This window comes from Polypterus senegalus, chromosome 1 (assembly GCF_016835505.1).
Source record: "Polypterus senegalus isolate Bchr_013 chromosome 1, ASM1683550v1, whole genome shotgun sequence".
Taxonomy (NCBI): domain Eukaryota; kingdom Metazoa; phylum Chordata; class Cladistia; order Polypteriformes; family Polypteridae; genus Polypterus; species Polypterus senegalus.
Window position 1 is genome coordinate 147,581,859 of NC_053154.1, and position 16,762 is coordinate 147,598,620.

At 36.9% G+C, this 16,762-nt stretch overlaps 1 protein-coding gene across 1 annotated transcript in view; it reads left to right on the forward strand.

Moving 5' to 3' along the window:
- rasa2 (RAS p21 protein activator 2) overlaps window positions 1-16,762 on the forward strand; it is a 142,721-nt gene that overhangs the window by 105,603 nt on the left and 20,356 nt on the right. The window contains exons 14-18 of the mRNA XM_039760217.1: window positions 1,748-1,871; window positions 3,903-4,009; window positions 5,639-5,725; window positions 15,301-15,378; window positions 16,688-16,761. Of these exons, the coding sequence (XP_039616151.1) occupies window positions 1,748-1,871; window positions 3,903-4,009; window positions 5,639-5,725; window positions 15,301-15,378; window positions 16,688-16,761 (470 nt within the window). The remainder of the gene's footprint in view (window positions 1-1,747; window positions 1,872-3,902; window positions 4,010-5,638; window positions 5,726-15,300; window positions 15,379-16,687; window position 16,762) is intronic.

The window sequence follows — 16,762 nt, forward strand, 5'->3', positions numbered from 1 at the left end:
TATGTTTGCCATTGTACCATCCAAATATATTATATACTGGATGGGCTTTCACTACATTTGTCAAATGTTTGGAGTTTTACTAATGAACATTAGTATACCTTCAGAAAACAAATGACTGATAGAAATGTAGCATTTGTAGATTTATATTCAGTAAGCTGTTTTGATCGTGCTGCTGCAACTGTGCATCTGTGCAGAGTGTCTGTTAAAAGTCTACCTGTCGTATTACTAGAGAGACAAGCTTTGTGCTTGGAAGCATCAAAACATTAAATACATTTTAATTTGGTGTTAACAAATAGAGTGGGTCATTTAATTGCCAGTGTGGACAAGCCAAATAGCCACTTTGTTTAAGACTTACCTACATTTTTACATGCTACAGTTGTTGTTAGTAGTGCCACTGTGCAGTTTCTCCCTGCATCCCACAGTCCCTTATGCATGACCCTGATGCAACTTAGGATGGATGCTTATACGCATATCTCTAGACAAATGACCAGAGAATGAATGCAAAGCCTCTGTTCGCTTATGGGGACAATGTAGAAAATGGTATTTAAAGGCAATTCATCTCGCCATCAACAAGTTAATAATAACAATAATATTTTATTTATATAGTGACTTTATAATGTGCATCTAATCTGTATGTAATGTCATATGCTCTGAAAGAATGCACAAATCTATTTGTGAGCTAACTCCATAATGGGCTTTTTGCCCCCTTTTTTGTTTTAAATGATGAGCATGATTCTGTCAATCTTGTGCTGAACTTTTCAATTCCAGACTTGACTTCTGCTGTTTTTCATTTCGAGATGTGTTAATGTGGTGCTGTAGCACTGTGAATCATTTTAATTTATATTTTTTAGTCACGCTTTTATAATTTATTATTGTGCCTTGTTAAGTATTATGTCCACTTGCAGTAAATCATCAGTGTGATACTGACTTTCATGTTCGTAGCAATGCTGTAAAAAAGCTGATGCTTGTGGCATCCTTACCTTTAAATTCCTGGGGCCAATACAATCAAACTTTGGAAGCACAATCTAGAACACTATCTAGCAGATGATGGCACCCCTTTGTCCTTCAGCCGTTACTTTCCGCTTAAAGAGCTAGTTCTCTACAGCACATTCTTAGCTTAAATTCAATTGCAAAACAGTTAGAGATTGCTACTAGTAGTAATTGCGTGCCGTACATGTTTTTAGTAAACATTCCGTATTTCAACCTAAGCCATATCTGTATTTCATCTTTACTGGTGCCCCTGAATATTCTTTCAACACAGCCTTCAAGCTCCTTAGTTACCCTGGTGTTACTACAGTGGCATGTTCAGGACTTCTCCTAATGCCAGGATATATCTCTCTCTCTTTCTGTCTTTCTCTCGCGTCTTTCTCTGAGGCTGAGGACTTCTTTGAGACTGACCTATTCTTTAAACCTTTAATGTTGGTCATCTATTACACTTTCTACCCTATTTATCTCTTGTTCAAAGTTTGTTATTCTTGGTTTAGGTTGTCGTCTAGTCATGGGAGCACTAAGTTTCTTGTGGTACAATTTGTAGTTTTGTTGTCCTATTGCCTATTAACTTCATTATTTTTGTCAACAGTGAAATGTAGTGTTATACAGGGTATGTAAGATATTTGGATTAAAGCATCTGCTAAATAAACAGCAACATTGATATGTTTAAGATAATGTCCACTAGTAGAAATAAAACTGGTGAAGATTTTTCCAATCTTTCGATATTATATAATTTGGTGGATTTTTAAATTTGCAGGATAACTTGCACTATTATGTGAAAAAAGTCTTCAATTCCATCCTCCAGTCAAGCATGAGCTGCCCTACATTGATGTGTGATATATTTTATGCTTTGCGACAAATGGCAGCCAAACGCTTTCCTGGTAAGGATTTATATGAAAGTATTCTTGCACTAGTGTAAAAGGTTATTATGCATGTTTGCAAGTTTGCTTAAGAAGCAAGCTTGTTAAATACCTTGTTACATTTTGGTGCAGAGGCACCCTGTTACTTTTCTACCTGTGTATTTTTATTAAACTTTTTCTGCAGCAATCTTTAAAACATAATTTCACTAAGATGATTGAAGGTTTAGCATTGAAACTTGCAAAGAATTTAAAGCAAGTGGTAGGATGTTGAATCATAGAAATATGCTAAAATATATCTCAAAGCAGAACACTTTTTTCATTGGTCATGTATTTGCAGAATCAACATGAAACCAGAAATATGAGCAGTGATGTCATGTGTTTAGTAACTTGTACATTTGCCATAGTTAAAGAGGTAGCAGTTATTATAGTAATTCATTCACATACATGGTCAGGATAAAGTCAAAAAGTGAAAAGTAAGCTTGAGATATTTCTTACCTAAAGTATATGTCTTTCAGTGCTGTGCAAACATGCCCTGGTCTTGTCCAAAAAAAGACATACTAATCTCTATGTAAAAGAAAGCTTTATGGTAAAGTAAAATTGAAGGACCTGCCATACATGTATTTGTTCTAGATAAAAAGTAGGTTGTCTGGAGCTACTGCATTGAATCTGGGGGAAATAACAAGAAGGCTGTTCAATAAGAAGGACATAAAGGGCACTCTATATTTTGTTTTTGTTAACCTTAAAATGGTGGATTACAATTAGTTCACAAGACAATAATAATAGTAAGAACATATATATCCTTACTGTTATACTTGTGCATCAAATTTTGGTAATTGTTTAATCCAGTAAAACGCCAAACACATATATAAAAACAATTGTTTCTGGTCACAGGTGGTGGTTTAAGTGACAGCAGTAACATTTGAACTTCATGTCTTTTTTTTGTAGCAGTGTATAACTGCTAGCCCAGTCTTGAGCAACATTTCTGTGAGGTTTAATTTAGCACATTAGATATTGAATTATTCATTTGAAAGCAGAAGGATTGTTTATACATTATCAATGGCAATTGGAATGTTGTTTGTCATTTAATATATGTGTGACGTTTACTGCTTATATATTTCTTGCTCGATGTAAATAAGTTATATTGTTTCACTTAATGAAACATACAAAGATGTAAAATTGTAGGGGTTAAGGAATTCAGTGTTCTAGAGGAAAAGGTAACAGTTGACCTAAATGTAACATTTATGTAGGAATTTTTCTTAAAATCTTTTTGGGCCATATTTGCAAATTTATGAGTATTTGTCCTAAAGCCTAAACTTGGCTAAGTTAGCATAGTGTTCATTTTTTAAACATTTTCACTTTAGCAGTTATGTTCAGTTGTAAGATAGCTACATCCTAATCACTACTTTTGTAATAATATTGAATTGAAAATTACAAGGACACCTGGGCCCAGTCTTCTGAAATGTGAATGTTTATAAATAGTCTTGCTAATAGAAAAAGTCTGTTTGTCTCAGAATGAAAGAGCAGATGGAAGAGACTGAAAATGTGCATCTTTACAACAAGCTTTTTTGTACAGCCACAAAAGGGAAGCTAAAGAGCTTGTGATCAGACATCTTGCACCTGTGTAACTTATGGTGTATCATCACCAAAGAAAGCCGAAAAAGGATGGTCATTGTATAGATAGTGTAGTTAAATCTAAAACTATGCCATCTGTGACTTTGGCAATTATAGATGAGTATGCCAGTGGTTTAAAGAGAAAGCAATAGGGAGCTGAACTTAAAGATCAAGCATTAAATCCAGTATTATGTAAAAACTACCAATATGTTCTCAGTATTATTTCATTGTTTTCCTATCAATTACCAATAATAAAACCTTGTTACCTAACCAATACATGTGTAAAGTGTAACTCAACAGTTAACAGTAAGAAAAATAATAAAATACGTTTAAGAAGTTAATTTTCAAAGATTTTTGTAAAGTACATGGCATGATAGGTTCTGAATATTAGAAAGACCGATATTCGTGAGATTATGAGTGACTCTCCATTTTTTTAAACAGGTGACCCTCATGTACAGTATTCAGCAGTCAGCAGCTTTGTCTTTCTGCGTTTTTTTGCTGTAGCTGTCTTATCTCCTCACAGTTTCCAGCTGCGCTCTCATCACCCAGTAAGTGAGAAGAAACAAAAAGGTTATTCATGCTAAGCAATGTACCCTTGCAGCTAACAAGATCAATAAACAAACATATTTGTTCCTTGAGCATTATTCACTTTCTAGAGTTTTATGTCAAAAAATTGAAATGCAAAGATTTTCCCAGAATTTGATGATTTGAGGCTTTCTGGAAGATCTTTCCTCTGCAGTAACACAGCTTTGAGCGACTAAGCAGTCTTATTGCTGGATACTGCTGGATCTAAGTTTTCAAGTGATGACAGAGTGTTTATGGAACGTCTTAAAAGTTCACATTGTTATTTCAAAATATTGATGATGTACAATACAATCACTAGGGGAGGGTTTGGGGTGTATGGGTGGAGAAAACCTTATGGATTGCAAATAGTTTCTCTACCCATTTACCATGAAAAGTGGTGTTGAGTAACTGTTCAATAGTGTTCAGTACAAATTACAATGTCATGTTTGCACTAAACTCTAATATTTGATCTGCTTTATCATAAAAATAGATTTGAATAATTCTCCACCAACAGGAAACTGGAAGATAGTAATTACTTTTACTCACTTAAACACATAGCCTTCAGTTGCTCTCTTTCTACATTCTTCTAAAACAAAAAATAAAATGACTCAGCATGTGGTACAGAAAATATGTACTTCGTTGTGTTTCATTGTGGTTTGACTATAGCATATGTTTTGCCATTTCTTATCATGCATACAAAGTCCGTACCGATGTATGAAATGCATGCAGGAAGACAATGGCGTTAGCTTTTTTTAAAAATGTAACACACTGCATTGATATGTAATTAGTTTATTTCAGATTTATTACCTCTTATACATAGTGCAATTGAATTCATACTTGCCCATAAGCATTGCTTGAAGTGAAATCAACTTATTGGCAGTACTCTGTTTAGTCAGTGTCTTGTTTCACCAACTAATTTGTTACTACTTTTACACGACGGGGTGGAGCTTGGCATATATATTGTTTTGTCTTGGTAGAGTAATATATTGGTATATATATTGCTCCATCTGACGATACTTCCTGGTGTGGCGGAAGTGTCAGGAGAGCACCTGGAAGCACTCCGGGTTTCTTCTGGCATCACTTCCTGGTGTGGTGGAAGTGCTGCCATCCAGGGTTCCATAACCGTCCGGGCACCCCCTGGCGGTGGCCACGTTCTCCCATAGGGATGAGCTTCCTAGCTCCGATCCAGTGGCCCCCAAGTAGACCCAGGGGAGGTATAGTCCCTCTCGTGGACCGTCCAGGCATCCCAGCTGGGTATGGTCCCCAGTCGTCTGGCACAATAGTTAAATTTAAATAACAGAGAGGTTAGCAGCATCAGAGTCAACATCAATCTAGTAGTTCAGCATCAACGCCTAAATCAGTAGAACTATATACAGTATGTAACTGAACCTGGAATCATGATTTTGTTGTTTTTTAAAATATTTTTTCAGTCATAACATCTTGTAATTGTACCCTTTTAAATTACTTTTCTTTTGCATGTCTGTTGCTGAATGAAATAGTTCTGTCCTTTCAAATTTAATGTGCATTTAGTGCATTTAAATATTGTTGTGTCTGTGGATATTCAAAATAACACAACTAAATAACCAGATTTATATTTATTAATTTATTTACAGGATGCACAAATGTCTCGAACATTAACCTTAATTTCAAAAACCATCCAAACTTTAGGAAGCTGGGGAAGCCTGTCTAAAAATAAATTGGTATGTGATTATATTTTCTTCCTGATTAATTGTTGTATTAGGTGCTTTTTGTTAGCCATTACATTTTAAGAGTACTTAGTCCACAATCTAAAATACAGAAAATGCAATCTAATTCACTAATTTTTCTTTTGCCTTTGGCTAATGCCGAATTTCCAAAAAACCTTCATATTGGTTTAAGATACAGTATATTGTTTAATAGACAGATGTTTGTATTTTCCTATTTCAATATTTGACCTTAACATTAGCCTTAATCATTTCTGTAAGTGATCTGGAGGAAATATACTGTACTGGTTATTTCATTACATATAGAATTATAAAAACATGAATTATATTTCCGTAAAGGTACTTTTTTCAAGACTGAAAAGACTTAAGATGCTTTAAGCAGAAATAGTATTCAGAAGTAGATTTCAAAGTGCTACAACATCAGTAATATGGCAGAAGCCTGCCCTGGATAATGCTCCAGTTCATTGTAGACCCCATTTACTTATTTTGCACAGGACCAGTTTAGAATTACTAGTTACCCTAACCTGTATATTTTTTGGGACTGTGGGAGGACAACAGAATACCTTTAGGAAAATGCACAATGGTGTTAATTGTTTTCTGTAGTATGATTACAGAATTTTCTCAAATAATCCTGAATGCTTCTCACTAGAAAGTATACAGTTTAAGCATCGCCCTCCTTTCTTAATAATTTTTTATATCGTTTTTTTAGCATTCACTCATGCATAGCCAATTTGGATATGTCATCTATACTAATAAAAGGCAAAGCCCTCACTGACTCACTCACTCACTCATTGACTCATCACTAATTCTCCAACTTCCCATGTAGGTAGAAGGCTGAAATTTGGCAGACTCATTCCTTACAGCTTACTTACAAAAGTTAGGCAGGTTTCATTTCGAAATTCTACGCGTAATGGTCATAACTGGAACCTATTTTTTCGTCCATATACTATAATAGACTTCTGCTCGATGCCCGTGGGAGGCAGAGTTACGCCTCCCACATAATTTAGTGCCTGCCCATATTAGGCCGTCCGTTAGCTGCAATCCAATAGAAACACTGCTGCTAAATATTCACGGGTGAAGGACTGTGCTTATGCAGAGGAAGATGAGATGGTCAGGGTGGTGTTTGGCACAAACTCGGCGAAACTGCGAGAGAAACTTTTAAGTGCCTGGTCTTAGCTAACATTAAATACAGCCGTGGACATCGCACGAGATGGCACCAGCACAGCTGGGAACCTTCGATGCATGTACACCGAGCGCTCACGTGAAATGACGCAGTGCACAGACAAAAAGCAACAGTTCCAAAGAGTGCTGAACAAAAAACGAATTACACAATTGAGAAGGCAGCAACAAAATATGAAGCATGTGATACATACAAGCATATTGCGGAAACAAAGCACACGGTGGAAAAAGTCAATGTCCCGCTAAAGGAAGACACTGTAAAAAAAAAAACCTGTTTATGCAGTGTGTCACGTCTCAGATAAAGAGGAAGACGAGCTGTTTATTGATGCAGTAAGAAACGAATCGATGAATGAAACCTGTTATCTTTACAACGATTGACAAACACGGAATGTAACTTGAACACAACACATCCTACAAATACGAACCTGATTGAAAGAAATAATAATAATCAAATTTTTGATGACAGCAACACTCATAACACTCGCAAAACAATTACTGTATATTGACATTCATGTTACGTTATTTTTAAAATGTTCCCTTTTCATTTTAAACACACTACTTCGCTGAATATATATATATATATATATATATATATATATATATATATATATATATATATATATATATATATATATATATATATATATATATATATATATATATATATATATATATATATATATATGCCCCGATCTACATACGCTCAAATAGCCAAACCACACACCGTGGCGCAATGGTAGAGGCTTCGCCTCTAGCGCTGACTTCCGAGTGTGAGTGAGTATGTATACGCGCTTCCTGATTCATTTTACCCTCGCATCCCCTTGGTTTGAGACGTATGAAAAAATATGCGGTTAACGCAGAAAGACAGATCACCAATTGAAGCTTTATGAATAATGGATACTTTATTCGCCATTAATGATTGTTTTGATAAAGCCATACTCCGTGTATTCATTAGATGAACGGTAAAAAAGTACGAGCGAGGGGAGAGTGACTTATTGAGGCACACAGGTGAAACCACAATAGCATGCGGGCTTGATGTAGTGCGTGTCAACTCGATCTGAATTTCGCGATCACATTCGAAAAAATATATCTTTTCAAGTTCTATTTAGTCAACACAAATATCTTTGGTTGGAATGTAAGGCGAATTTACTCTTTACATTTGTATGGTGAAGAAAAATTTATGCAATGATGCCTACATTTAACTTACATTCCTACCAAAGATATTTCTGTCGACTAAATAAAAATTCCTTCTATTTAAAATTTAAAAAGAACTTGAACAGATACGATAGTTCATAATATCCACGCAGACTTGCACGTAAGAGCGAGAGTCATCCATTTTAACAAACAGCGTATTGCACTGATACGAAATAGCCTGCCCATTTAATTATTTAGAAATGGATAAATAAATTAAGATTTTGTACGATCGATATATATATATATATATATATATATATACAGTAATCCTCTCGATCGGGGTTGCTCCAGACCCCCGCGATAGGTGAAAATCCGCGAAGTAGAAACCATATGTTTCTATGGTTATTTTTATATATTTTAAGCCCTTATAAACTCTCCCACACTGTTTATAAATATTCCCGAGAGTTATACAGCATAATCCCTTTGTATTCTCTTAGATATTAGGTAAGATTCATTGAAATTATGTATATAAACACACTGTTTATATACAGTAAAACCTAAATATTATTTTAAAGATATTGAGTGCCTCCGATAGCACATATGTTACACCCATTACGATAGACATGCCACCAGCAATAAATACGTACAATACAAGAAAAATAGTATACAGTAAATGTGTGTACAGTGACACTAAACGCACGCACATGTACTAAGTACTGTAAGTAGAAAATTAATTATGGTTACTCACCAACAATGACACGATGACTTGTCCGATAACAATGAGTTTTATTTTACTGCACAACAAAGGAGAGCGTTACAGTCCTTAAAGGAGCCACTTCAGGCGATTGTGTAGCACTGCCGTTGTTCTTCTTCTGGCAGTCTTCAATGTAATTCCCTAAAGCAGATTCCATCCGGACTACTGCCTTATTACATCCACTTACAACTCGTTTTGCACCCTGGTTTAAAGGACACTGCGGCCGTAGATCTTATATTCCTTTCCTACTTTTTAAATTAAAAGAATCGTAGCCTTCAACAAATCCAAAACGTTTACCTTTTTGGCAATCATTAACATCTTCCGTTTGTGCTTGGGCACGGCCCCTGAAGCAGTAGCAGATCGTTTTGGAGCCATAATGAAGGGCTTGACTATGCACAGAGATAAACACAAAAGTGCACAACTCTTTACACAGCGAAACACGTTGATGCTGAATGAGCGAGACGAGACTTCCTGGTTAACACTACACTCAGCAGGCAGGAACTTAACTGCGTGCTCTGATTGGTTAGCTTCTCAGTCATCCGCCAATAGCGTCCCTTGTATGAAATCAACTGGGCAAACCAACTGAGGAAGCATGTACAGGAAGTAAAAAGACACATTGTCCACAGAACCCGCGAACCAGCGGAAAATCCGCGTTATATATTTAGTTATGCTTTCACATAAAATCCGCGATAGAGCGAAACCGCGAAAGTCAAAGCGCGATATAGCGAGGGATTACTGTATATATGACAGCAACACTCATCACTCACAACAGTGACAAAACAGTTACATTGACAATCATGTTACGTTATTTTCAAAATGTTTCCTTTTCTTTTTCATTACTTCTTTAACACACTACTTCTCCGCTGCGAAGCGCGAGTATTTTGCTAGTCTATACTAATAAAAGGCAATGCCCTCACTGACTCACTCACTCACTCATCACTAATTCTCCAACTTCCCGTGTAGGTAGAAGACTGAAATTTGGCAGGCTCATTCCTTACAGCTTACTTACAAAAGTTGGGCAGGTTTCATTTCGAAATTCTATGCGTAATGGTCATAACTGGAACTTATTTTTTGTCCATATACTGTAATGTACGTTAGCTTGATGGCCATGGGGGCGGAGCTGCGTATGACATCATCACGCCTCCCACTTAATCACGTGAACTGACTGTGACCGCAGTACGTAGAAAAGAAGGAAGAGCTCCCAAAGAGTGCTGAAGAAAAACGCCGAATACCTTATTCGCGAGATACAAGTTTAATGAGAAGACACGAGGTATAAACGAGACTTTGGATCACTTTGTAACGGAGTTAAAATTGCTGTAGCGAGAAACTTTTAAGTGCCGGGTCTTAGCTAACATTAAATAAAGCTGTGGACATTGCGAGATCGCATGAGATAGCACAGGCATAGCTCAGAAGCTTTGGTGCATGTACTCCGAGCGGCTCACGTGAACTGACTATGAACGCAGTACGCAGAGAAAGCAAGACCTCGAAAGAGCGCAGAGACTTTTGATCACGTGAACGTGTCTGCAAAAAGTGGTGTTTCCTGCACTTCAAAAATACTACAAAAGTCGGGCAGCCGGCGCGACGCACGTGTGTAGCTGTGCCGGCCTTTGAGATGCTGACTGCGCTTCTGCCTTAAGTGAAAGTAAACACTTTTAATTTTTTTTCCTCCTTCCCATGATCTATTGCCCAGAGAACTGTAAACACGGGATCCCATTTTTAGGCCACGGCAAACTAATATTAAGGCGCTTCACACCTTCTTTTACACGTATACAATTATGAGGTCGTCAGGTCGGATTATGAAGACACGCACAGGAGTGGAGGACCGACAGTTAATGGCAGGGTCGTCTCTCCAGTCTACACGAGACCCACCGCGTTGCTAATATTGTCAGCGAAGACCTCTCTCTACACTATATAAAAGAAAAAGGCAACTTTCCTTTCTTTACACCTGTTTTCCTTTTATCCCAAACCAAAGCCTTTCTCTCTTAACACTGCAGAGGACACAAAACTAATTTTCTTTAATTGCTGGTAATGCTGGTAAGGCACATTACCAGAGGCAGAAATTTGGGCATACTCATACACATACCTGTATGTATATATATTTGTATATACATATACATATACATATATACATACACCTATATATATATATATATATATATATATATATATATATATATATATATATATATATATACAGTGGTGTGATAAACTATTTGCCCCTTCCTGATTTCTTATTCTTTTGCATGTTTGTCACACAAAATGTTTCTGATCATCAAATACATTTAACCATTAGTCAAATATAACACAAGTAAACATAAAATGCAGTTTTTAAATGATGGTTTTTATTATTTTGGGAGAAAAAAAAATCCAAACCTACATGGCCATGTGTGAAAAAGTAATTGCCCCCTTGTTAAAAAATAACCTAACTGTGGTGTATCACACCTGAATTCAATTTCCATAGCCACCCCCAGGCCTGATTACTGCCACACCTGTTTCAATCAAGAAATCACTTAAATAGGAGCTGCCTGACACAGAGAAGTAGAACAAAAGCACCTCAAAAGCTAGACATCATGCCAAGATCCAAAGAAATTCAGGAACAAATGAGAACAGAAGTAATTGAGATCTATCAGTCTGGTAAAGGTTATAAAGCCATTTCCAAAGCTTTGGGACTTCAACGAACCACAGTGAGAGCCATTATCCACAAATGGCAAAAACATGGAACAGTGGTGAACCTTCCCAGGAGTGGCCGGCCGACCAAAATTACCCCAAGAGTGCAGAGACGACTCATCCGAGAGGTCACAAAGACCCCAGGACAACGCCTAAAGAACTGCAGGCCTCACTTGCCTCAATTAAGGTCAGTGCTCACGACTCCACCATAAGAAAGAGACTGGGCAAAAACGACCTGCGTGGCAGATTTCCAAGATGCAAACCACTGTTAAGCAAAAAGAACATTAGGGCTCGTCTAATTTTGCTAAGAAACATCTCAATGATTGCCAAGACTTTTGGGAAAATACCTTGTGGACTGATGAGACCAAAGTTGAACTTTTTGGAAGGCAAATGTCCCCTACATCTGCGTAAAAGGAACACAGTTTTTCAGAAAAAGAACATCATACCAACAGTAAAATATGGTGGTGGTAGTGTGATGGTCTGGGGTTGTTTTGCTGCTTCAGTACCTGGAAGGCTTGCTGTGATAGATGGAACCATGAATTCTACTGTCTACCAAAAAATCCTGAAGGAGAATGTCCACCCATCTGTCCGTCAACTCAAGCTGAAGCGATCTTGGGTGCTGCAACAGGACAATGACCCAAAACACACCAGCAAATCCACCTCTGAATGGCTGAAGAAAAACAAAATGAAGACTTTGGAGTGGCCTAGTCAAAGTCATGACCTGAATCCAATTGAGATGCTATGGCATGACCTTAAAAAGGCGGTTCATGCTAGAAAACCCTCAAATAAAGCTGAATTACAACAATTCTGCAAAGATGAGTGGGCCAAAATTCCTCCAGAGCGCTGTAAAAGACTCATTTCAAGTTATCGCAAACGCTTGATTGCAGTTATTGCTGCTAAGGGTGGCCCAACCAGTTATTAGGTTCAGGGGAAATTACTTTTTCACACAGGGCCACGTAGGTTTGGATTTTTTTTTCTCCCTAAATAATAAAAACCATCATTTAAAAACTGCATTTTGTGTTTACTTGTGTTATATTTGACTAATGGTTAAATGTGTTTGATGATCAGAAACATTTTGTGTGACAAACATGCAAAAGAATAAGAAATCAGGAAGGGGGCAAATAGTTTTTCACACCACTGTATATACATATATACATATATATACATATACACATATATATATATACTGTACATATACATATATATACACATATATACATATACACATATATATACATATATATATATATATATATATACATATACAATTTGTATATATATGTGTGTGTGTGTGTATATATATATATATATATGTAATGTAGATAGGTATGTATATAATATACTATATATATATACACAATAATAATAATAATATACAATAATATATATATATATATTGTCACAAAGTTGAGACATACTCAAAGAAAGGTTTGGGGCAGCCACCCGTATAATCTCAAAACCTGGATGCAAAATCGTTCTTTTCAAAGAGATACAGCACTGAAGTGCATACAACGAGTCCAAGACAAGACTGAGGAAAAAGGGAAAAATCGCAGGCTTTTAAAGGGGAAGACAGGAAGTGAGGTCATAAGGATCGGGCACGTGTTCATCGCTCATTGGATCAGGTCCGGAAGTGACATCAGGGGGGTCGGAGCTGGTATGGTCTGTTTCCATTGGTTCGGTCCCGGAAGTGATGTCAAGAGAGCCAGGTGGAGTCTCCCAGGAATGGTCTACAGGGAAGTGAGAAAAAGAGTGCACTCTGCCACTTCCTGGCATGTCTCAGAACTGCCTTCACTCAAGCCCTTTAGCTGCCTCCCATGCGCACGTGTGTGACAATATATATATATATAATATGTATATGTAGACTCAAACCGATTATGACCGCAGCAATCCAAGCTGTGAGAAAACACTAAAAAGGAGGCGTGTCAGACGTCGTGGTACATTTTCTGATGCAGCTAGACGAAAACAACTTTGTGACGCTGCCGCCAAATACACAAAACAATTACATTGACAATCATGTTACGTTATTTTCAAAATGTTTCCTTTTCTTTTTCTTTACTTCTTTAACACACTACTTCTCCGCTGCGAAGCGCAGGTATTTTGCTAGTTTATCATAAAAATGAATCTGTGGAATGTGGAAGGAAAACCCGGGTACCCAGAGGAAAAACCAACACAGGACAAATGAGAACATATTTACTGCACACACATAACAACTGACAGAAAACCAGGATTCCAGCCCAATGAGGCAGCAGTGCCAACTACTGGTCCACTCTACTGTTCCAGTTTTTATAATACAGTCTCACATTTTATTAGCCTTATTGTTGTTTTTTTTCTTCAGTTACCTATCAGGTGTGCACCATTTTTTCATATCCACAGACAGGGCACTTGTGGCCTATTAGCATAGAGCTGTCCATTGAAAAAGCTAAGCCAAAAGGCTGCAGTGTGATATGTTGCCCTTCAAAGCACACCTGGCAGCATAAACCTAGTTTGGAAACTCATACAGACATGGAGTGAGCCTGCCAACTCCACACAGACTGTTTTCTGGGTGTGATATTTGAAACCAGGATGCTGTATTAGTGCAACAACATTAACCACTGTGCCACTCCTCTCCTGCACATTCACTGTCAAAATAAACATTGTACAGGGTGCGCACAAAGTCCGTATACCCCTATCTTTAGGCGCATTTACAGGAATAACCATGACAATTTGGTTCCTGTGGACATCAACCCAAGTTTTCCCTGTATTTCGAGGTGCGTTTCTGACATCCTTGTCTGGTGCTGCCACCTGCTGCCGACAACGTGGCGGTCGTTCCAAGACAAAGCGATAGGTGACACAAGTGTTTTCACGATCGAGGAGCATTTGGTGGCCACTGTGTGGGTTCATGAGTGGCCTGTTACTGGGAAATCGATCAAAAATGTCATGGATGACTTTGTTGTGCGTTTTGGGAAGGCACTGCCGACAAAGAGGACGTTGTTGCAGTGGGAGAAGAAGGCTTTTGCAACGGGCAGGGTCCGAGATGCACTGCGATGTGGAAGACCATCCACAAGGCATGAAACGTGTGCAGATGTGAGTCTGTCCAACGATCCCCAATGAAATCCACTCATAAACGTACTGCTGAGTTGGGAATAGTGGAATCGACAATGCGAAAGCACATCAAACAGGACTTGCAAATGAAATGTTGGCGTCCATTGCACGTTAACGAGTTATCAGATGCCGACTTGGACAGACGTCAGGAAGCTTGTGATCTGATGCTGCACCAATGCTGAGAAGGAAAAGGTAATGTTTTCTGATGAGTGTGTGATTTATCGCAGCTCCCGCAATTGAAACGTGTTTTCAAAATCCTCCAAAGGATAGGGGTATTCGGACTTTGTGCGCACCCTGTATTTCAGTATTATTCATATTCTCATATAGCACTTTGCACTTAATTACACTGAGTTGCACTTTCCAAGTGTTTGTCTAGTTCGAAAGATTATTTAAGCCTATTTAATTTTTATAATTTTATTCTCTAAAGAATTTAAACTTAATTATTTGTACAATGCTATGCACAATAAATAGGCTTAACCTGCTTCAACAAGTTTCTGTCAATCATGAAATTTCTACAGTAGGTGAGCCATATAGCATTTACATACATTCATTCATTCAGACACCACATGACAATTCAACTTTACCTGCCATGTCTAAATTAGAATACCACAAGAAACAAGGTTTTGAAAGTTGGATCCTACCATTAAATGAATGATGCTCTACCAACATAACTATTCAAGACCCACAAATTGTGAATGTGTACATTATATATCCTGTTTCTATAATGAGATTAAAAACTGTTGTTATCTCTTTTTAGTCAAGCTTCAAGGAGACATATATGTATGATTTCTTCAAATCATTTCAAGATGAGACATATATTGAAGAAGTTAAAAAGGTAATAATAAATGATGACTAAGGTTTTGAAAGCAGATTATTTGTCCATTTATGTGGTAACCAAACATTAAGCAAATATCTGCTATCATATGAAGCTCTTGTTTCTTTATTAATTGCTAATTTTGTCATCTTTATCTATGGGCATTTATATCTTCTGAACTATAGGGCCACAGCATCTCCAGCTTTTTATTCTAGCCCAATTAATCATTATTGGAAGCTACTCCTTGCTATGACTTATCATCTGACATTTGAGTTATTTTGTGTATTAGATTTTTTCCTTAACTGAGAATGTCATCCAAATGATTCCTGGCAGATAAGAGATTAGTAAAATAGGTAATTAATACCTATGTGAAAGCAATCGTTCGATCTCAGTTAAATAAACAAGTTAATGCTGCACAGAATAAAAGCATTGTGTGTAAAGGATTACTTACATTTGTGCATACAAAAGTAATTTAAAGAAATGCTCTACCCAAAAAGTGTATTTGTATTTTTTAATCTGCTGCTTACCCTATGTTTTTGTATTGATCGCAGAAGAAAATTTAATCTTATGTTTTTGTGGAAGAAGTAGATAACAAAGGTTCTCATATAATGGGCATCAGTGGAGGAAAGCAGTGGCATACACTGAAGAATAGCAAACAATGTTAAAACATCCATGGAAAAATCTCAGGTTACTTGTATCATATAATTATACACCAGTTATCCAGTCATATGCACACAAAGTCCAAACTATACATCTTTTTTTTTTTGTATTGTTAAACAAATATGCTTTTGGAAAATCAGAGTAGTACATGGAAGTGAAGTGCATTCAAACAGGATCAAGCTTTTGAATTGAAAACTTGTTAATATACACAGATATACACACACACACAGGCAAACCCCTTCTCATTCATTGGTCACAAGCTCTGTCTAGTCAAGCTTGCAGAAGCTGCATGCGGCTTGCGTGTCATTAATGATAAGGGGGTGGGGTTGAAGACCTTGCAAGCATGCTTTATTTTCTTGCCTTTCACATGTCTTGTTACATATTTTTAAAAATGTGCTATGTTCAATTTCAGTTACATTTTGACAAGCTATTCATTTCTAGACAACTCCATGTTTTAACAGCTGTATCGCTAATGTTAGTTAAACATATCTTAGATATCTGCATAACCTTAGCTAAACTCTTCATGCTTTATGTACTTTCATTTACTTCACCTGCATTATTCGATCCATAATTCTTCAAAATATACTTAATTCAGTGTTAGGATCTTGAGTAGAAGGAACCTAAACTCAATTATTATTTTAAAAAATAAATTGTCGTTTTTATTTTCTAGTTTCTAGATGAAATTTCTTCTACTGAAAGTAAAGAATCTAGTGGAGTTGAGGAGACAGTGATTCTGAAAGAAAGG